This window comes from Piliocolobus tephrosceles, chromosome X, assembly GCF_002776525.5.
Source record: "Piliocolobus tephrosceles isolate RC106 chromosome X, ASM277652v3, whole genome shotgun sequence".
Classification (NCBI taxonomy): Eukaryota; Metazoa; Chordata; class Mammalia; order Primates; family Cercopithecidae; genus Piliocolobus; species Piliocolobus tephrosceles.
Genome location: NC_045455.1, coordinates 90,970,207 through 90,990,995, shown reverse-complemented (window position 1 = coordinate 90,990,995; position 20,789 = coordinate 90,970,207). Strand labels below are relative to the sequence as shown.

Here is a 20,789-nt window from a genome sequence, read left to right as displayed (position 1 = left end):
AAGCTCTAAGGGGTCTTGGAATATCAGAACATACAAAAAACTCTCCCCCTCCTGCCCTCTCCTCCTTCCCTTTCTCCCTTTTCCTCTCCATCTCGATGAGTCACTGAATCTCTGTTCTCCTGGCTTTTCTCTTTGCCATCTGTTTCCTTCCCTGACTCTTTTTCTTTATTTTTTTGTTTGTTTGTTTGCTTTTCTCTCCATCAGGCAGTTCATTAATGCTCTTTTTGGCCAATTGCTTCTTTGTCAATATCTTCCAAATCTTTCTGTCCAGTTCTAATTTCTTACCTGAGCTCCAACCTGGATCTCGGGCTGGCTGTGTGCGTACACTAGGAAGCTGCACAAATCGTGCTCGTTAACTTCCACCCGTACCCAGCCTAGCTGCACATCAGTGCCTTGCCCCCATTTTCTACTTTTCTATGCTACAACCATGCTATTTGTCATTGGGCCAGAACATTTGGAAGTCATCTTTGACTTTATCCTTTCCTTATATCCAATGAGTCACCAAGTTCTATCATTCTTGCTTCAAAATATATGTAACTTTACTTTTTATCAGCCGTACCTTGCATCTAAATAGCTGTATCAACCTCTTAATTGATTGAAATTAAGCCTCCTTGATTCCAGTTTATCCCTCCTGGAGTCTTTCTCAGATGCCCCTAATTTTCCTTAAATGGTGCTTTTTATATTCACTTAACTTTGTTCAAAATCTTCCTGTACTTCCCTGTGTTCTGCTTCTCAAGTCTAGACCTCAGGCTACCTTTCAGAGCCCACCAGGTCTTTCCCCGCCCTCCACATCCAATGGTACCTTGAACGCTCACAGATGAGTCTGCACCTCACGTCCCTGCACCTGCATCCTGGTTTCTGGAAGGCTTTCTTCTCTGTGTATTGGTAACCCACCTATCTATCAAGATCTAGTTCGTAGCTGCTTGTTTCCAGGAAATCCTCAGTCCTCACAGAGATCCAGCTTCTCCAAACATCCCTAATGCCAGTAGGTGGCACCATGGTTTACACGCGTGCCACTGTCTGGTGGCCCTCCCTGGTCACGTGATAATGTCTCTCCAACTAGATGGTAATGGGATCAGAAGGTGTGTTTTGGGTCCTGCGCTGAGGGCATGTTGGTTCATTAAATATGTGCTGCAAATATTTCTCTTCTTTGATTCCCAGAGAGCTGTGATTGGAGATGCCTCAGAAACTGCTCTTTTAAAATTCTCAGAGGTCATTTTGGGTGATGTGATGGAAATTAGAAAAAGAAACCGCAAAGTAGCAGAAATCCCTTTTAACTCTACTAATAAATTTCAGGTGAGTTTTTCCTCACACCTGGTGATCTCTGTTACCGGCAGCATGACCTTTCTACTTGCATGTATCCTTTGCTTACCTCATATTTTGAAGGATACCTGACTTCAAAGACAGCCGTCAGGGATACAGCACCCGGGCATCTGGTCCCCTAGGTCAAGCTACTTGCTGGCCTCCTTCCTAGCCCTGAAGCAGGGCAGAGAAAGAAAGAAAGGCAAGGATGTCATCAGGACTTGGCTGCTTCTATGAATGAGCCATTTCTGTCACAGGCACACACACTCTCTCACACACACACACACACACACACTCACATCACCACTACCAGGTACCTTCTGCCGCGAGGAGCAGCAGCCACGCTCCAAAGAATGAATGCCAGGTGGGCAGCGGGGAGGTGGAACACCTGCTCCTCACACCTCTAGTGCATCAGGCCCTTGACCTACGTGGCCTCGTTCCACGTTCGCATCCGGCCTGTAAGGTAGGACTGACGAATTCTGACTCATAGAGGAGGAAGCAGGCCCTTAAAACGTGTTGAGAGGCCAGAATTGCACAGCACCCGGTGTTCCCAAGGCTGACACCAAGTCCACGATTCTCCCCCCGTCACACAGAGGGAGTGCGGCACAGTTCAGGCCATGGGAGCAAGCCCTGCCCTTTGGGGAGACCGCGGAGCGGCCCCTCGGGTGACAGCCCCGTCGCTTTCCGGGGCCATCCCCTGTGCTGTGGGTGGGGGTCTCCTTTCCGTCCCCTGCTCAGGTAGAAGATGACCATCCTTGCCTGGTTATCTCAGCATGCGGGGCTGGCCAACAGCCAGCCGTCACAGCCTCCCCATGTTAAGACAAATGACAGTTGGGAGCCCCAGGTCCCCATGCAGATGGGATTTCCACAGAGCCCACGCTGAAAGCAGGATCTGGACTCGAGCTTTGCACAATAGTAAAGCATAGAAATAGAATAACCACAACTGTATGTGTGGAGATTTCTGGTGATTATCCACCCATCTTGGTTCGGATGGAATTTAGGGTTAGAGAAGAACTCTTTTTTTTTTTTTTTTGAGAAGGAGTTTCACCCTTGTCACCCAGGCTGGAGTGCAGTGGCACGATCTCGGCTCACTGCAACCTCCACCTCCCAGGTATAAGCAATTCTCCTGCCTCAGCCTCCTGAGTAGATGGGATTACAGGCATGCACCCCTATGCCCAGCTAATTTTTTGTATTTTTTAGTAGAGACGGAGTTTCACCATGCTGGCCGGGCTGGTCTCTGACACCCTGACCTCACGTGATCCATCCACCTTGGCCTCCCAGAGTGCTGGGATTACAGGTGTGAGCCACCAAGCCCAGCCTAGAGAAGAACTCTTGTGTTGTGAACGTCGTCTTTGTGGATAGTGGGCCAACAAAGAATCACAGTTAGCTAAATAGACAACTAACCAGAAACGTTTATGTAAAATACTCGAGCCAAGTATAATGTAAAATACTCGAGCCAAGAAATCACATCTCTTATGTAAAACATAAGTAAAAATAGAATGGGTAACGGTCCTAAAATACTGTTTTAGGACGACTATTATTATACTAACAATGCTAGTAATTATAGGAGCTGTCCTGTGCTAATTTCCACACATATTAAATCATTCATTCTCACGACGACGCTGTGGGGTGGGTAGAGGATGAGGAGGTTGAGGTGCCGCGCTTCAGTGCGTAGTGTGAAGATGGGGTTAGATGATGCCTCCATCAGCAGCAGGACTCGGAACCCTGCTGAAGCTCCGTCAGGGAGAAAAAGCAGGTTCCATGAGGCCTCGTGTACAAGTTGGAGGAGAAAGTGGCTACATAGAGTGGGACTAGAAAGGGGAGAGGGGCCTGCGTGAGTCCCTGCTGAAGAGGTTGAAGGTGCTGTCTGGATGCTGCTAGGGTCATTTTATGTCTACACATGAGCAGTGCTCAGCCTCACCTGGACTTCACATGTCATGGCCTTGGAAGGAGACGTCTCTGCTGGAAGGAAAGAAAATGGAAAGCCTATGTCTTATTGATTAGAATAGTGATCAATAGTGTGATACTCCAAACACACTGGTCCGTTAAGACATTTAAAACGTTTATGGCAAATTGGAAAATGTTTTAAAAAGTTTTATATAAGGCCGGTCGTGGTGGCTCAAGCCTGTAATCCCGGCACTTTGGGAGGCTGAGACGGGCGGATCACGAGGTCAGGAGATCGAGACCATCCTGGCTAACATGGTGAAACCCCGTCTCTACTAAAAAAAAAATACAAAAAACTAGCAGGGCGAGGTGGCGGGCGTCTGTAGTCCCAGCTACTCGGGAGGCTGAGGCAGGAGAATGGTGTAAACCCGGGAGGCGGAGCTTGCAGTGAGCTGAGATCCGGCCACTGCACTCCAGTCTGGGTGACAGAGCGACACTCCGTCTCAAAAAAAAAAAAAAAGAAAAGTTTTATATAAAGATGAATGTATTTAATTTAAAAGATTATCCTTTGTAGCCTCCATGATTAAGGGCAGGGACTCAGAAGCCTGCTAGCCTGGGCTCAAATCCCAGCTCAGCCACCGTTGCTCAGTGACCTTGAGTGAAGCATTGAACCTCTGTGCCTCAGTTTCCTCCTTTGTAAAAGGGAATAATAATAGTACCCATGGCCTTAAAGGTGTTTTGAGGACAAACGAGTCGATGTGGACAGCACTTAGAACGGTGCCTGGCACGTGGTACACACCAGAAAAGTGTTTTATATTATCCCTATGTTTTAAATGAAAAAAGCCTTATCTTGGCCGGGTACAGTGGCTCACACCTGTAATCACAGCACTTTGGGAGACCGAGGAAGGCAGATTGCTTGAGCCCAGGAGTTCAAGAGCAGCCTGGGCAAAATACCAAGACCTTATCTCTACAAAAAAACAAAAAACGAAATTCACTGGGCATGGTGGCACATGCCTGGAGTCCCAGCTACTTGGGAGGCTGAGGTGGGAGGATTGCTTGAACCTGGGAGGTCGAGGCTGCCGTGAGTTGTGATTTCGCCACTGCACTCCAGCCTGGGTGACAGAGCCCCGTCTCAAAAAACAAAAAACAAACAAAAAAACAAAATTAAGAGAGAAAGAAAAAGAAAAGGCCTGTGTTTTAGAAAGCGATAGTGATAATAGACGGGAGGATTTTTGTTTGGTTTGGTTTTTGTTGGTTGGTTTTCTCAGTGTCTTTACTTGATCATTAAGAAAAGCAGCAGCAGCTGGTAACCCTAGTTGCCCTGTGCTTCTTTTTGTACTCATCTTTGCACTTATCTTTGAACCCAAAAGTCTATGAAATACTGATTTGTAAAGAACTGTTAGACCCAAAATTGGAACACTTTTCTTTGCGATGTATTTTCTCCCAGACACTCCAGCTTCCTGAGATTTCTCTTGAGTGCTGAGAAGAGTAAGGGGTAGATAAGAGTTAGTCCTTTTATTCCTGTGTATCGATGTTTTTGCATATCTTATTAGGATGGATCTAGAAGTAGAATTGCTGGGTCAAGAGCATTCCTATTAAAACGGAGTCTTCTGTGACTCGGCTGTCTTCCTCAAACACTCTACTTGGAAGTGGCCACTTCCTCACATCGCCATTTGCTGTGACATCCGAGCAGGAAAACTGGGTGGACAATGAGGTGAAGAGGTGCGGAAATCCTGCCGCCTCCTGCCCTCCTGAGCTCAGAGTAGTTTGGGTCTGAAAGATGGCTGCTCCACAGGGAGGCAGAGGAGGTGAGATGCAGAGACTCGCAGCCCCCTGACTCTCACGGGCACCCTGGGAGATCTTGTTCAAGGCACAAGATTTCACACGCTGACGGCCACATCTAGCCTGCCTAAAGCAGCCAGTTTTGCTTGAAAGATGAGCTTCACTTATTGCAGATTCCAACCCAGGGCGCCCCACTCTGGGCTGGGGCCAAGGCTAGAGCTCTTCATCTTACTTGGCTACAGAAAGAAAAAGGGTGGAACATGCAGAGGATGCCATTGTTCCTCCTCCTCCTTTACGTTTAATGGACCAGTAGAGAAGAAGGAATGCGTTTTACCTGTCTGTAATTAACACACTCTGTTCCTTCCTTCCCAGCTCTCCATCCACGAGACGGATGACCCCCACGACAAGCGCTTCCTCATGGTGATGAAGGGGGCCCCTGAGCGCATCCTAGAGAAATGCAGCACCATCATGATCAATGGCGAGGAGCACCCACTGGACGAGAGCACCGCCAAGGCCTTCCACACGGCCTACATGGAGCTGGGCGGGCTGGGCGAGCGTGTGCTGGGTGAGTGCGTCGGCAGGGTCCTGTCCATCTCCTGGTGGGCACAGAGATGAGGCAGGCACCTTGGGGACCTGTGACCTCGCCGAGTGGCCATGGCATCCACGTGAAGCATGTAAAGGAGAACGTGGTAAACAGGATGGGAAAAAGGAGAGGATGCTGTATGACAGCACCAAGCAGGGTGAGATGGCCTCCAGAGAGGCAAGCTCAGGGAAGACTTTACGGAAGGAGTTAAATTTCAAACTGCGCCTAAGTGACTGCATTTGAGGGGAGATGGGGAAAGTTTCCAGGGCCCAGGGAACAGCATAGGCCAAGCACAGAGGCAGAACGGCATGGGGCACGGGGGTGCTGCCAGCAGGCGAGATGGCACCGTCACGGAAACAGGGCTCAAGGACTAGATGGGAGATGATGAGGCGGAGGTCTTGAACATGTGGGTGAGGAGCCAGGTTTCATCCTGCAGTCAGTGGAGAGCACCGAGGACCGTGCCACCAGAGTGAGCTGGGCAGTCACGGGGCTGGGGAAGACTTTATGAGAGTTAAATTTCTTTTAGGAGGCAGTTGCCCTTGTTCAGGAAAAAGGGATGGGAATTTGATCAGGGTGATGGGAATGGGAAGGAGAGATCGGGGCAAGAGACTTTGTAGAGGTAGAATTGGTAAGACAGAACCAATTAGAGGAGAGTCAGTTTAAAAATGATTAAGCTTCCCATTTAGCGGCTAGGAAAAGAGGGATGCCAACGATGCAGACAAAGTGTCAGGAGGGAAGGAACCTTAGAAATGCAACCACGGGGGGAGGACCCGATGGGGGTGCCTGCAGTGTTGTCAAAGGGGACAGTGTGTCCTGTTGTTAGCACCAGGGCTGGCGGAATGGTGCCCCGTCAGGACCACAGAATGACACTTCAAGGAAACAGAAGTGTATGGTTGATGATCCAGCTCATTAAACACCATGGAAGTCCTCAGCAATATAGATGCAATCTGTGGAATGTGTGTTTCTAAAGGCTACTGGAGTTGGCCAAGCAGATAAAGCATGTAAATGAGACGGTGATGCTCTAGGCATCCAGTAACCCACAGCACCGGGTACTCTCCACAGGACTGATGCCCACTCGTGTCTGACCTTTCAAAGCCTGTTCCACTGACGTTTGCAAAGCAGTGGGCCAGGCTGAAATAATTGGATGTGAAAGCTGATCACAGGATCTTGGAGGTCCCACCAGACACAAGAGTCCCTTCCACCTCAGCCCATGAGAGGCTGATGCCTTCTGAGAAAAGGGTGGCTCAGCCCCATTCCTGCTGGCCTTTCTTTTGGGCTTATCTTGATCTAACACTGAATTTTGTGCCCCTCCCCTGAAGCCCCTCGTTTCTTCACGTGCTGTTTTCTCTGCTGAAAATGGCCTTCCCACCTCCACCCTCCCTTTTTACCCTAGAAATCATCTGGGCCCCTCTCAAGGTTCAGCTTGCTTGTGACCTCCTTGGGGAAGTTGTCCTGACCCTCCAGGGGTCAGGACGCAGCTGAAGTGTGTCTCTGTCCTGAGACGTGCCCTGTGCTTGATCCCTTTAACTCTGTGCCCTGCTAAGCTTCAGAAGTGGAGACGGTGTACGCCCTAGAACTTGGCAATATAGCAAGATATATTTCTAGAACACAGAGTCTAATGAGCACACAGTGAATTATATTTGGATAAAATATGTCTTTCCTAAAGAAATGCATTATGGAGTTGAAGAAATTAAACAATTCTGGCTTATTCTAATGTATTCATAAAACAGTAGAGGACCGAGGTGTATCAGCACGTTCCCCTCTTATTTTTTTTTTGGTTTCCTATTCGAGTTTCACTGACTCCCTGATTCATCCGTATTACAGGTTTCTGTCATCTCTACCTGCCAGCACACGAGTTTCCAGAAACCTACAAATTTGACACAGATGCTATGAACTTTCCGACCTCCAACCTCTGTTTCGTGGGACTCTTGTCAATGATTGATCCGCCTCGGTCCACTGTGCCAGATGCAGTCACCAAATGCCGGAGTGCAGGGATCAAGGTGGGAGTTATTTTCCTGACTCGAGAAGCTCTCTCTTTATGTCGTATTCCTTTCTAATAATGTTTTTCACAGGAGACGGTCAGTATTTAGGTGTCTTCAATTAAATATCAAATTCCTATTTTTATTTCTAGTTTCACTGTGCTAAAGTTACTGAAACTGTCCCACAAAAACAACGTAATTGTCTCTATGTGGTGAACCACATAAACAGTAAGTGCAATGAGAAGAATCTCCTAGTGCCTTGAAGTGACCCTATCTCACCCTAGTCCGTGGTAGATACTGAAAGGCTTTATTGGCTGGGCGCAGCGGCTCACGCCTGTAATCCCAGCACTTTAGGAGACCGAGGCAGGCAGATCACCCGAGGGCAGGAGTTCAAGACCAGCCATGGCTAACATGGTGAAACCCCGTTTCTACTAAAAATACAAAAAATTAGCCAGGCGTGAGGGCACACACCTGTAATCCCAGCTACTGGGGAGGTGGAGACAGGAGAATCGCTTGAACCCAGGAGGCGGAGGTTGCAGTGAGCCGAGATCATGCCATTGCACTCCAGCTTGGGCAACAAGAGTGAAACTCTTGTCTCAAAAAAAAAAAAAAAAAAAAAAGAAAGAAAAAAGGCTTTATTACCCAATCTTGAGGCTCAGTCCCCATAATCCATGTTCATCATTACTGTGTTAATATTAAGACTGTTGAAGCAACATGGGGCTGCCCCCAGGTAGACACTCACCAGCCCTTTCACAAATAAAGTAGCATCAAAGGGGAAGGGCTTCCTTTCGTGTCAGAAGAGGAAGTGTATGAAGCTTAGGAGCAAGGGTAGACCCAATGGGATTAGTATTTCCTCCAAAGACAGTTGTCTCGTAGATCCAGAGCTGCCGCTGTAATCACCAGCCACATTCTCCCAGGGCACTATGGAGTAGGCAATACTGAGCCATCCCCACTTCGACCAGCTGAGTTCTTCATTATCCATGGGTCTTCTCGTTGGCGTGCTCTAGGTTATTATGGTTACTGGCGATCATCCCATCACAGCCAAAGCGATCGCCAAGAGTGTGGGGATCATTTCAGCCAACAGTGAAACAGTGGAAGACATTGCACGTCGCCTCAGCATTGCTGTGGAGCAAGTTAACAAATGGTAAGCACAGGGGCCGCATAGCAAGAATTCCAGCTCATACCCATGGGGCCCCATTGGCTCTAAAGAGCTGCACTACTTGGAACAAATCAGCTTTTTGCTCTGAGAGGTAGGCTGGTTTGAGCTATAATTTGCATATCCATGCATTCACTCTGATTTCACTGAGAAGCTAATATGTGCCAGGCACAGTATTGATACTATGAAATGACCCTTTGTGTGTTCCTGGTTTGACATTTCAAAATCCAGCATGCTCTGGGCACAAAACCTACTGTGCCCAGTTTAGAATGAGAAAAACTGAAACAAAGGGTTTATGTGAAATTACTTACCATAGATGCAGTTGCGTAATTCGGAGTCGTAAGAACCCTGTGGGTTGTTTCAGGCACCCCACCTTGGTAAGCATCTTGGGTATTTATCCACCCAGTTTCATAACGTGTAAACACAGCCTTCTTTTTTACTTGGTAATAAGTAGAATGGAAGCTTCCTAAGGCAAGTTTTATTTCCTTGTTTCTCCTAATTCTTTTAATCATGTTTATCCTTTGGTCTTTTAATCATGTTCATCCAACTGTTCATTCACTCGTGTATTTATTCTTTCAATAATTATTTATTGCCTGCCAACTACATACCAGACAAGACCTGAGCTACCGTAGCAAACTGAACAATACTGTTCACACCCTTGGAGATCTTTCCGTCGAGCCAAGGAGACACAACAAAGCTAGTAATGATGTGTTCAGTGTAATGAAGGAGGCACACGGGGCTAGGGAGCTGGGCATGTGGGAGAGTGGCCTGGACTGTGCCTGGTCTCCATGAGTCAAAGACTCCAAATTCTCAGGTTGAGAAGAAATGTTCATTAGCTGGTTTATACTTTAACGCATGCGGGAGACGAAGGAAGGACCAATGCACCTCTTCAGTTTCCCCCGAGCACTAAGGTCTTTTAGGGACACACAGCTGTCAGGTCATAACAAATTACCAAGTCAAACAGCCAACCAGGGTTCCCGCCTCTGGGCACAGCCACAGCACCTGAAGTCTAAGAGTCTTGCAATGCCCTTTAGTCTACATAACATCCCTCTATGGAAACAAGTTTGGGGCTTGTTTATTTGTTTGGCTTTGTAAGATAATCGGATTATATTTTTTTTGGCTTTAGAATTTTAAACACTTTTTTTTTTTTTTTTTAGACAGAGTCTCTCTCCGTCACCCAGGCTGGAGTGCAGTGGTGCGATCTCAGCTCACTGCAATCTCCACCTCCTGGGTTCAAGCGATTCTCCTGTCTCAGCCTCCTGAGCAGCTGGGATTACAGGCGCCCACCACCATGCCTAGCTAATTTTGTATTTTTAGTAGAGACAGGGCCAGGCTGTTCTTGAACTCCTGACCTTAAGTGATCCACCCACCTTAGCCTCCCAAAGTGCTGGGATTACAGGCGTGAGCCACCATGCCCGGCCTAAAAGAATTTTTTTTAAGAGTGGTCAAGCGCAGTAGTGAGAAGAGGGGAAAGAGTAGAAGAGTTTGATCTGTAACTGACTGTGAACAATCAGTTGAGATAATTCACTACTACCTTCAGACCAGCTGAGTCTTTTTTTAGATACAAGGTCTCCTTCTGTCAGATCACCCAGGCTAGAGTTCAGTGGTGTGATCATAGCTCACTGCAGCTTCGACCTCCTGGATTCAAGGGATCCTCCCCTCTCAGCCTCCCAAGTGGCTGGGACTACAGGCTTGTGCTACTGCACCCAGCTTCATTTTAGCAGATTTTTTTTTTTTGAGATGGAATCTTGCTCTGTCACCCAGGCTGAAGTGTGGAGGTCAGTGGTGAAATCTCAGCTCACTGCAACCTCCGCCTCCCGGGTTCAAGCAATTCTCCTGCCTCAGCCTCCTGAGTAGCTGGGATTACAGGCACGTGCCACCACACCCGGCTAATTTTTGTACTTTTAGTAGAGACAGGGTTTCACCATGTTGGCCAGGCTGGTCTTTAACTCCTGACTGTAAGTGATCTGCCCACCTTGGCCTCCCAGAGTGCAGGGATTTCAGGCGCGAGCCACTGCGCCTGGCCCATTTTAGCAATTCTTAATGAAAGTTGTATATAAGATACTACCTTATTCCTGCATCTTCTCAATTGTTTCCTTTTTATATTTGCTGTCCTTTTATATAAGCCTGGTGATGGCCACGTGCTGGGTGATGTGCACACAACGCTCATGCCCTTAGCCTCCTCCTATGCTCCTATTGTGTATAAATGGCACATTTCTTCCTATAAACCTGGACTGCTTTCCCAATTTGCTGACCCGTATAGTGTCCTTGTGCAACCTCAACTTCCTCATCCTTTCGGATGTGCATGGATGGAACTGACCCCAGAATGTGCTTCTGTCTCAGCTCTTTGGAACGACAGAAAGATATAATCTTCCTACAAATGTGGGAAGGTGCATTGACATGCCTTTTATGATTCTTGCCTCAGTCAAAAGTCACAAAGGGACTGACCTTCCTCTCGGCCACTGCCACTCTGCTGATGGCCACAAAAGGGAGAGTCGACTACACATTTATGTACAAATCACCACACTGAGTGAAGTGGATGCTTTTGTGAATGTTGTCAGTTATTCACTTCATCAGCTCTAGTTTCATGACCATATAAAAATTGCATCTTAGCAGATGTAAGGGGAAAGGAAACATCCCTTCTTTCTTCTCTTACTTTGATTATTTTTTACCAGCAATTAAGAAGACCTGTAGTTTGAGTCAAGGGCTAGAATTCCAATACTTAGCACCAAGAGGAAAAACAGACCTAAAACGCTCAAAACCTGCCAATTGTAAAGAAAAGGACCTGCAGTGGTTTGTACCTGCAGTGTTTAAGCTGAGATGTGAAGGCTGAAATGTAGTGTTAGCCACGAGAAGCTGAGCTGAGAGATTCCCATTCCTGGTCAGGGAGCCAGACCCGTGAAGGCCTTAGGGTATGGGGGATGGAGGATATCAGAACTGAGAGCATCCAAGGGGCAGGAGGGAGAGCCCAAGGTGAGGTGAAGCTTGACAGGCAGGCCCCACCTAGGCTCGCTGGCTAAAGTTAGGGATTCTGGGGTCTGCTCCAAGCACAGTGGAAAGCCCCTGAAGAGTTTTAGCAGGGGAGTGGCGCAGGCAGCTCTGCATAATCAATAGGCCCTAGAGCCTTACTTTTATAGTCAGGAGGGATTAGTGCTGCTCAGAGACTTCAGTAAACTGCTGCCTACATAGCACGTTGCACAAAGATGACACTCTGTAAATCTGAAATAAACAACAGCAAATAATTATTACCCCTTGTTTGGGCATAAAAGAATTCTAGGACCCAAAACATATGAACAGGCCATTTGGGGGTTTTAGTTTTGTATTTGAGACAGGGCCCACTGTGTCACCCAGGCTTGAGTGTAGTGTCATGATCATGGCTTACTGCAGCCTCAACCCCCCAGGCTCAAGCAATCCTCCTGTCTTAGCCTCATGAGTAGCTGGGACCACAGGCACATGCCACCATACCTGGCTAATTTTTAAAAATTGTTTGTAGAGATAGGGGGTCTCACCATGTTGCCCAGGCTGGTCTTGAACTCTTGGCCTTAAGTGAGCCTCCTACTCAGCCCCCCAAAGTGCTGGGATTCCAGGCATGAGCCACTGCGTTTGGCCATGAATGGGCAATTTTTTAACTTCCTTTTACTTCTGAAGTAAAGCGTTGCTCTAGGAAGTACCACTCTCACCTGTTCTAGTAGGGATAAGGCTACGTGGTTTTTTTTTTTTTTTTTTTTTGAGACGGAGTCTCAGTCTATGCCCGGGCTGGAGTGCAGTGGCCGGATCTCAGCTCACTGCAAGCTCCGCCTCCCGGGTTCACGCCATTCTCCTGCCTCAGCCTCCCGAGTAGCTGGGACTACAGGCGCCGCCACCTCGCCTGGCTAGTTTTTTGTATTTTTTAGTAGAAACAGGGTTTCGCCGTGTTAGCCAGGATGGTCTCGATCTCCTGACCTCGTGATCCGCCCGTCTCGGCCTCCCAAAGTGCTGGGATTACAGGCTTGAGCCACCGCACCCAGCCGGCTATGTGGTTTTTTTATTCCTATTGTTATATGATACCAAGAAATGGTATTACATTTTAGCCTCAGTTTGCCCTCTTGAAATGGAGACTAACGTGTGCCCAGGACTCCTGTTACCTCACTAGAGCATTAGGTATAAAGGACACTGGGTTCCAGGTCAAGTCAGAGAGGCTTCAGCCAGCATCCTGCCTGGAGCAGTGTTTTAACCTAAGATCTGCCCTCGGGCCTCACCTAGTTTCTTCTGGCCCTTCTAGGGATGCCAAGGCTGCTGTGGTGACTGGCATGGAGCTGAAGGACATGAGCTTGGAACAGGTGGATGAGATCTTAGCCAACTACCAGGAGATTGTCTTTGCCCGGACATCCCCCCAGCAGAAGCTGATCATTGTGGAGGGCTGTCAGAGGCAGGTGGGTGGACAGCAGCATCCAGAGGACTGACAGGCCCATTGCTGTCCGTGGGCAAGTGCAGAGGTCCGGATCTCACATTAGGCTGTGGTGCCTTTGGAACCCCAAGAGAGTGCTTGGCTCATCCTCAGCACCTGACCTTTCCACCCTCTCAGGTGGGCCGGCCCCTGTCCTCCTTTGAGACCCGCACCACATGTTCCCCGAAAGGCTCACCCCAGCTCTCTGCATTTTATCATGAGAGCCCGGGGCTTCTGAGATGAAGCATTTGCCACTGTGGTAAGTGTGAGTGAAGAAAGATTTAAAATGCAAAGATACGAAACAAAAAATATGAAGACATAAGATATAAAACACCTGCGCTTTCGGTTTTCCTCATGTACACACATCCTGTTCAGCGATCCTTGTTCCTGCTTCTAAGATTTCTCATCTTTATCTTTTCCCCTAAATGGGCCCTTCAGTTCAGCCGTAATCGTCCTCGCAACCTCAAGAGAAAGGGAGGCCGCGTTGTTCTTCCAGGCCTGCAACCCACTGGGCCTGCCCACTTCCACTTTCTCCCTGGTCCCCCACTGCAGGATGCCGTTGTTGCTGTGACGGGGGATGGAGTTAATGACTCTCCGGCTCTAAAGAAGGCAGACATTGGGGTTGCCATGGGGATAGCAGGTTCTGACGCAGCCAAAAATGCAGCCGACATGGTCTTGCTGGATGACAACTTTGCATCCATCGTCACTGGGGTGGAGGAAGGTGAGTGAGTCTCAGGGCGTCTTCCCAAGGGCCAGGGTGGTCTGGGAGACTAGAAGCAAGTTCTGAAAGAGAAACTTCTCTGCCTAGGTCGCCTGATCTTTGACAACCTCAAGAAGACGATTGCTTACACCCTGACCAAGAACATTGCTGAGCTGTGCCCCTTTCTGATCTACATCATCGTTGGGCTCCCCCTGCCCATTGGTACCATCACCATTCTGTTCATTGACTTGGGGACAGACATTGTAAGTGACACTGAAGGGAACAGGGTGTGATGCCTGCCCCCGGGGCAGTCGAGTTCAGGGTTGCTACCTTCAAGAGCAGGGGATGGACTAACTCAGTGCTTCTCAGCTTCCATGCGGTGGGGCCTGTAGCTCTGCATTTCTCACAGGCTCTCAGGTGGTGCCCATTCTACCGGTCCACATGCCACACCTCAAAGCAAGGGTCCAGAGGCATCTGCCAAATGTTTGGAAATTAAAACCACTCTACAGTGACTTTTTTTTTTTTCTCTTGAGACAAGAGTTTCACTGTCATCGCCCAGGCTAGAGTACAGTCGTGCTATCTCGGCTCACTGCAACCTCCGCCTTCTGGGCTCAAGCAATTCTCCCACCTCAGCCTCCCAAGTAGTTGGAACTACAGGCTTGTGCCACCACACCTGGCTAATTTTTGTATTTTTAGTAGAGATGGGGTTTCCTGGCCTCAAGTGATCCACCTGTCTTGACCTCCCAAAGTGCTGGGATTACAGGCGTGAGTCACTGCACCTGGCCTATAGCAAGCTTTTCGAGACATGAGTCTTCATCCTCAAAAAAAAAAAAAAAAAAAAAAAAAGAAAGAAAGAAATGCCATTGGTCAGTTTCAGCCTGTGTGCCTCCCTTTTCTTTTGGGAAGATGAAGCTGTCACTCAAATTAATCACCCAAATAACCACTGGAGGCCCAGTGACTAAAGTGATAATCTCACAGCCACCCCTTGTTAAGTAAGAGACTCTGACATGGAAGCCCTTTACCTAAACACAGTAAGAAGTAGTGGTTATGAAGACTTTATAAAGCCTTGCCCTACAGTAATGTCACCTAAACCTTCCCCTTTTCCAGTATCCATTTAAAGAAAGCCCCGTGAAAGCTGCCCATGTCTGTGGTTTACATGGGCAAGCAGGGAAAACAACAGACAGCAAGCTGAATTCTTAGCAGGAAACTGGCCCTTCACATTGCTCCCTTCCCCTCTCTTGTTTTCTATAACACCCAGGTAATCCCTAATTCCTAGAGAGACTGGAGATGTCTCTCCCTTTGAGGGATATTGAGGTCCCCAAAGCTGATGGATCATTTTCCAAGCCCTTCACATTTGCCTGCCTGGCTCTGCTGCAGCACTTCTCCAAGCCCGGTTCGGGCATCTCCTGGGAGCTTGCTAGACATGCACACCCTGAGTACTGGTGGACACCTGTAGCCCCAGCTCCTCAGGAGGCCAGTGCGGGAGGACTGCTTCAGCTCAGGAGTTAGAGTCCAGCCTGGTTAACACAGACAGACCTAGTCTCTTAAAAACTAAAAATTAAGAACAAATAAAATAAAAATGTTATTGCAGATAACTGAGCTAGGAATGGAAATAGGTTGTACACCCATTGTCTAAAAGGAAAGAAAGAAATGCACATTCTCTGGCCCCAGTCCAGTCCTCCTGAATCGGGAAGTCTGGAGATGGGGTGCAATGATCTGTCTTTTAGCAGGTCCTCCCACCCGGAGGGAGAGGATGGCATAAGAAGTCCTCTCTGTAGGGAAGAGTGTTTTATAACCAGCAGTCTTCAGAACTGCCAGCACAGGGTGATAAAAAGCAGCTGATTTCTAAAGGCACTATTCTTAAATTCCCATACAGACAACACGCCCTCTACTGCCTATAGCCTGATGGGCCAGCTCCATGCCCCCACCTCATCCAGCCAGTGCCCCACCCACCCCAGCCCCCTCCCCTACTGTGGGTAGAGCAGAGCATCCTGGGGTTAGACCTCACCAGCGTCTTCCCCTCTAGATCCCCTCCATCGCCTTGGCATATGAGAAAGCTGAAAGTGACATCATGAACAGGAAACCTCGCCACAAGAAGAAGGACAGACTGGTGAACCAACCGCTTGCCGTGTACTCATACCTGCACATTGGTACGATGAGGGCACGTCTTCCCCATCACACTAGGGCCTGCCCCGAGAATTGAATTCACTGGAGTCGGGGGCACAGCCAGAAAGTGTGGTTTTCCTACAGGGCCTGGGTTGGGGAGGGAAGGGGAACCAAGAGCCAACAGGGACAGGACGAGGCAGTTCCCTGAGGCCATCATAGGACCTGTGTCTTATCTCTCTTGTTCTTTCAGGCCTCATGCAAGCCCTGGGAGCTTTCCTTGTGTATTTCACTGTCTATGCACAGGAGGGTTTTCTGCCCCGCACTCTCATTAACCTGCGGGTAGAATGGGAGAAGGACTACGTGAATGACTTGGAAGACAGCTATGGGCAGGAATGGGTGAGTGGTGGGAGCCCTGCCGCAGAGTCCACCTGGTTCTCTCCATGCTGATTGCCCTGCTCAGACTTACACAGAACCTCCATGTCCCTAAACAGCCTGGGAAAGCTTTAATAGGGCTCAGGGCCCCCTTGCTGACATATGTTTGGCCTTTGCTGGGTCTCAAGATGCAGCCTCCTCTCTCGGACTAGACGCCAAGAGTTCCCTTTGTTAACTTTAGCTTTGCCATTGGTATAAAAGAGTGACCAGCCCAGCCACACCCACAGTGGATCCAAATAAATTTACATCTTTCAGCCCGGGTGTGGTGGCTCACGCCTGTAATCCCAGCGCTTTAGGAAGCTGAGGAGGGAGAATCACTTGAGCCCAGGAGTTTGAGACCAACCTGGCCAAAGAGACCCCGCCTGTATTAAAAATAATAGTAATGATAATTTTTAAAAAATTAACATTTTCTCCTACTCAGCTGGTTCAAGAAGGAAAAATGTTTCTTTCCAAACACTAGGAGGTGTCCACTCTCAGTCTGGGTGAGGTGTGGAGACAGCATGAAGCTGTAGAGAACTGCACTGCAATTTCCTAGACGTTTTCCTTTGGGCCTCATGGTCTCTTCCTTCTCTGCCCATCCACAGACAAGGTACCAGAGGGCATACCTAGAATGGACGGGCTACACGGCTTTCTTCGTTGGCATCCTAGTCCAGCAAATAGCAGATCTGATCATCAGGAAAACGCGGAGGAATTCCATCTTCCAACAGGGTGCCTTCAGGTACTGCCTGTGCCCGGCCTCCTGGGGCAGCCCCGGGCCTGCCATGCAAGGATGACGATGATTTGTTTTTCACAAGACTGAGTTCTGGCCACACCTGTAACCCCAGAGGCATTGACTCTTCTGGCAGCGTGGTCTGCTGGGTGTACGATCATGAAGCCACAACAATCCCAAGTCTGTCTGCTTTTGCGTGTCTTGCAGAAATAAAGTCATCTGGGTGGGGATCGCCTCACAGATCGTCATTGGGCTGGTCCTCTCCTATGGCCTTGGAAGTGTCACAGCCTTGAGTTTCACCATGCTTAGGTGAGTTGACCCTCAGCAGCATGGAGGAAAGAGCCAGCCTCTGCTTTGAGCTGTCACAACCTAAATAAACCTGAGGATTCCCAGGTTTCCAGGCCAGGTTCTTCCCCCAAGTCTTTTCAAAAGACGTCAAACTGATCCCATGATCTATGAGGCCAAAGCTTTGATCTGCATTTTCCAGAAGTGGAAATGGGTTTTCTAGATCTCACCAACCCGCCTTCATCCTCATCCAACAGGTTGCTTCAAAGGCAGACATTGCTTCTGGCAGTCACAGTGCAGGTTAAACCAGGAACTTTCCAGCTTGATGTTGTGGGACCTTGTGGATTTGTTGTTCTTTGCAATAAAGCAGGACAAATGAACGAGAAGCCCCATTCCCATTGGGCAGGGTTGGGCTATTCCTGCGGATGAGTCAGGGCTCACCCTCCACCCCTCTGCTTCCAGGGCTCAGTACTGGTTTGTGGCTGTGCCGCACGCCATCCTGATCTGGGTGTATGACGAGGTGCGGAAGCTCTTCATCAGGCTCTACCCTGGAAGTGAGTAGCCTATGATTGTAGAGGCTCTGTTTACCCACTTCAGCAGACTCTCCATTTCTGATGTGCTTTCTTCTACCTCTACAGGCTGGTGGGATAAGAACATGTATTATTAAGACCACCTCACTTCCTATGTCTCTCAGTGGCACGTTGGGGCGCACTTGTTCATCTTTGGACCATTTGCTGGGAGATTTTCTGAAGGGCAGACGTTGTCAAAATTCAGCAAGAGGAAACTTTCATGCAGAAAGCTGTATGCAGGATACTCACTGATGTTTTGCATTTTAAAACTGAAATTGAACTCTTTATATAGGATCTTCTCTTCTATCTCCATCTCCTTGTTAAAAAAATACGTACATTTCGAGGTAATGGCACAGGGAAGAATGTGTTTATATGTATATGAAGCTCCTTGATGTTAATAGTCTTGTGTAACCCAGGCATCTACTGGGGCCTGCCTTGAGCTCTAGCTCGGATTGCTCAGAACTCCTTTCCACAGCCTATTAAGGGCCCCATGACAACCCTAAGATTTCTGCGAATCCCCCTGAAAAGGTATGTTTTCATGGTCTCCTTGCTCAAAAAAGGCCGACTCACCCAAGGGTCTGCAGGAGATGGAAGTGGCGGCAGGTTTACATCACAGCCGCAAGCATGACCTCAGCTTTGACTCGTTTGACTCTGAGATGTCCTTCTTGAAGGCCCTTGCCACCTGGCTGTGACAGTTTCCCTGGCCACGTCACCCCGTCCCACCTCTGGTCACCTCCCCCGCCCTTTAGACCCATGTCGCCCTCCACCCCTACGTCAGCTCCTCCAAAACAGCTCCCAGTTCATTTTGCATATCCTAACTCAAAATGTTCAGCTAATCCAAGGGGGCTTTCTTCACCAGGATTCAACCCTAGTAGAGAGCTGTTGTGGTTTCAATAGTAATATTTCTTGTAAAACAGTTGCCAGGTGCTCTCAGCAATAACGTTTTGCCAGTCATGTTTCATGTTTTAACTTAGGTATATTCATGTATGACACACCCATGTTGACAGGCCTGGAAAGGTCTCATTTTTAAGTAAAAGATGTTTTATAAACCCAGGTTTAATTGTGGTGTTCTAATTGATTCACATTTTTCCAGAATGAAGCGCATAGGACAAATAATAAGAAGGTATGATTTCTTATTTTCTTTTCCTGGCTCCTTCTGGTCATTTTACTTATCTGTGGAAGATCTGGAAATGTGGGATTTTTCTTTTGAACTCTTCCTCATGGACCCAGGGCTCCAGCCGGGGCCTCTGACGTGCCCACAGTTCTTGGTCGGACACGTGTGGGAGGCCCATCTTTCTGCAGCACCGCTCGAGAGAAGGGCTCCACTGCCTTTCCACCAACTGCACACCTCGCACTAACTGATTTGACGGAACCTGAGAATTATGTCTGGTTAAACTTTCCTCATCCAGTGGCCTGCCCCATCACCTCTCTCCATTATAGTCTTTCACTCGGGGGCATCTGGAGCTGCTGGCTCTCGGGTGTCATCTCTGGGACAGGAAAAGGCAGCCTTAGAGTCACCATGCTCTTGGGGTCACATGTAGCAGCAGGAAAGAGGGAAGGAGACTATCCTTTTAACTTTCTGTAGGTAGATTCCAGTGTGTATTGTGTGCAGCCAGGTAAGCTAAAATAATGTTGCTGTCCTCTGGAGATCTGTCATCTATGTTCAGCCACAATTATCATGGGACTAATCTATCAGTAGTTCCAGCGAACTGGAAACACTTCCCAGAGTGGTTTGGGCAGTGTGGTCATGGCTTTCCCATTCCAGTCTCAACAAGGCAGCTAATGCTTTCTAGACTTCAGCTAAGAATAACTTGACCTTACTTACTCTTTCCTGACAGGCTACCCGAGCGCTCATGGCTGCAACGCTCGGCAGCTCTTGGTCCTGCCAATGCCGGCAGGACAAGGCCATCGATTTAGCACAAAGCTGCAAGGTTTAACTTGGGGTTGGATTGGGGTCGAAAGGAGTTAACGTGGAATTAGAAGCCTCTTCATAGCAGGAACTGTGTATGAAATAACGTTCATATTTGTGCTTATTTACCCTTGCAAAAGGTGACACTCAAATAAAATAATTAACTTAAGAAATCCCAAAAAGACACTACTATATTGAGTAACTTTCTTAAGATGGAGACAGAAAAAGGCAATAAAATCACATTTCAGAGGGTGTTTTCGGAGGGACTATTTAATTGACCAACTGAAGCCTAGATAGCTTTTATTATAGGAAAAAAGTGATGTCAATTTCAATCTAATTGATGTGGTAGAGTATCTCAGAGACATAAACATGAGGCTGAATTCCTAGAGTCTTTGTTTTTTAAAACAATCTATTTTATTCTGATTATAAAATTGCAGCTCTAAATGAGCTATTTTCTTAAATAAAAAATTTAGAATAAATGAGATTAAAAAGTAAATTAAAATCACCCTGAATCTCACTATGTAGTCATATACCTAAATGAAAGAGTAATTATTTCTTTGGAGTTTTTCCATGCATATATTTATTTTTAGGTAAAATTAAATAAAGTTTTCAATTCTGCCTTTTTTATTTAACATCAGAAACATGGGGTTAATGACTGCACAGTATTCCAGATTGAGAGTGCTTTCGCTGACTATACCTGCACTGTGAGATAGCTCATTAATTTCCTGTTAGGCATCCTTCTCAAAGAGGCTGCATCTTATTCTCAATATTTTACCACACATCTCCGTTTTATACAAGATTCCTCCAATTGGAATTAAGGCATTCAGAGCATTGTGAAGGCTCTGGCTACACACTGCCTAATTTATCTTTAGACAAGCTGTATCAGTTTACACCCCCCCAGCAATAGAAAAAGAATATTTATCTGGCCTATCATTAGGCTATGAACTCTCAGTCAACCATAGAGCTT

At 47.7% G+C, this 20,789-nt stretch overlaps 1 protein-coding gene across 2 annotated transcripts in view; it reads left to right on the top strand.

Annotated features, from left to right (window-relative positions):
- ATP12A (ATPase H+/K+ transporting non-gastric alpha2 subunit) overlaps positions 1–18,966 on the top strand; it is a 35,485-nt gene extending 16,519 nt beyond the window's left edge. For both annotated transcript variants that reach the window (XM_026454200.1, XM_023190301.3), the window contains exons 11-23: positions 1,162–1,296; positions 5,341–5,533; positions 7,376–7,551; positions 8,538–8,674; positions 12,948–13,098; positions 13,665–13,833; positions 13,921–14,075; positions 15,839–15,962; positions 16,169–16,314; positions 16,935–17,068; positions 17,267–17,368; positions 17,807–17,898; positions 17,983–18,966. In XM_026454200.1, the coding sequence (XP_026309985.1) occupies positions 1,162–1,296; positions 5,341–5,533; positions 7,376–7,551; positions 8,538–8,674; positions 12,948–13,098; positions 13,665–13,833; positions 13,921–14,075; positions 15,839–15,962; positions 16,169–16,314; positions 16,935–17,068; positions 17,267–17,368; positions 17,807–17,898; positions 17,983–18,011 (1,743 nt within the window). In that variant the 3' untranslated portion in view covers positions 18,012–18,966. The remainder of the gene's footprint in view (positions 1–1,161; positions 1,297–5,340; positions 5,534–7,375; positions 7,552–8,537; positions 8,675–12,947; positions 13,099–13,664; positions 13,834–13,920; positions 14,076–15,838; positions 15,963–16,168; positions 16,315–16,934; positions 17,069–17,266; positions 17,369–17,806; positions 17,899–17,982) is intronic.
- The last annotated feature ends 1,823 nt before the right edge of the window (positions 18,967–20,789 follow it).